The sequence below is a fragment of the Cariama cristata genome, unplaced genomic scaffold, assembly GCF_000690535.1.
Source record: "Cariama cristata isolate BGI_N322 unplaced genomic scaffold, ASM69053v1 scaffold41243, whole genome shotgun sequence".
Lineage (NCBI taxonomy): Eukaryota > Metazoa > Chordata > Aves > Cariamiformes > Cariamidae > Cariama > Cariama cristata.
In genome coordinates this window covers 1-620 of record NW_009607396.1, presented here as the reverse complement: position 1 = coordinate 620, position 620 = coordinate 1, and the positions used below count along the sequence as shown (strand labels likewise).

Here is a 620-nt window from a genome sequence, read left to right as displayed (position 1 = left end):
CGCTACCACCCCTCTACAAGCTCCATCACCCTCTCACCATCTCCATCCTCACCCCACGAGCTCCACCACCCCTCCACCAGCTCCATCACCCTCCTGTGAGCTCCATCACCCATTTTTTCCAGCTCCATCACCCCCTCACCCGGCCGATACTGATCTGTCAGGTGGCTTCCGAAGTTGTAGACCAGGTCGAGATGGCGTCGCTCCTGCAGGCGGTTGCCGACCTCCCGGAAGGCGTCCTGAGCCATGCTCTCCATCTGCCGTCGAGCCAAGCCCAAGCTGTGCCGGGCGCTGGCTTTTTGGATGACCTTGAGGATGTCGGTGTAGTCAGGAAAAGCCTCGGGGCGGTTGATGAAACGCTCGATGCGACGGTTGACTTCGGGGTAGCGGGTGCCACGGTACTGGATGCGTTGCTCGATGACACGTCCCGTCAAGCTACTGCATTGCTTGAGTTGGCAAAGGCGCTCAAAGATCCGCATCATCTTCCGCTTGAGCCGGCTCTCCTGGAGATAGGTCGAGTCCTCGCTGTCCAACTCGGCCAAATCCAGCTCCCGTTCCTGCAAGCGTCGGATCTCTCCCATGTAGACGCGCAAGAGATTCTCCAAATAACGGATTTGACGTTT

The 620-nt window shown here is 58.7% G+C and overlaps 1 protein-coding gene across 1 annotated transcript in view; it reads right to left on the bottom strand.

Moving 5' to 3' along the window:
• The window catches only part of LOC104158919 (death domain-associated protein 6-like), a gene marked incomplete at both ends in the record, with an annotated part of 1,215 nt that extends 601 nt beyond the window's left edge, over positions 1–614 (bottom strand). Inside the window, one exon of the mRNA XM_009696688.1 lies at positions 140–614. Coding sequence (XP_009694990.1) covers positions 140–614 — 475 coding nt within the window. The remainder of the gene's footprint in view (positions 1–139) is intronic.
• Positions 615–620: the final 6 nt, after the last annotated feature.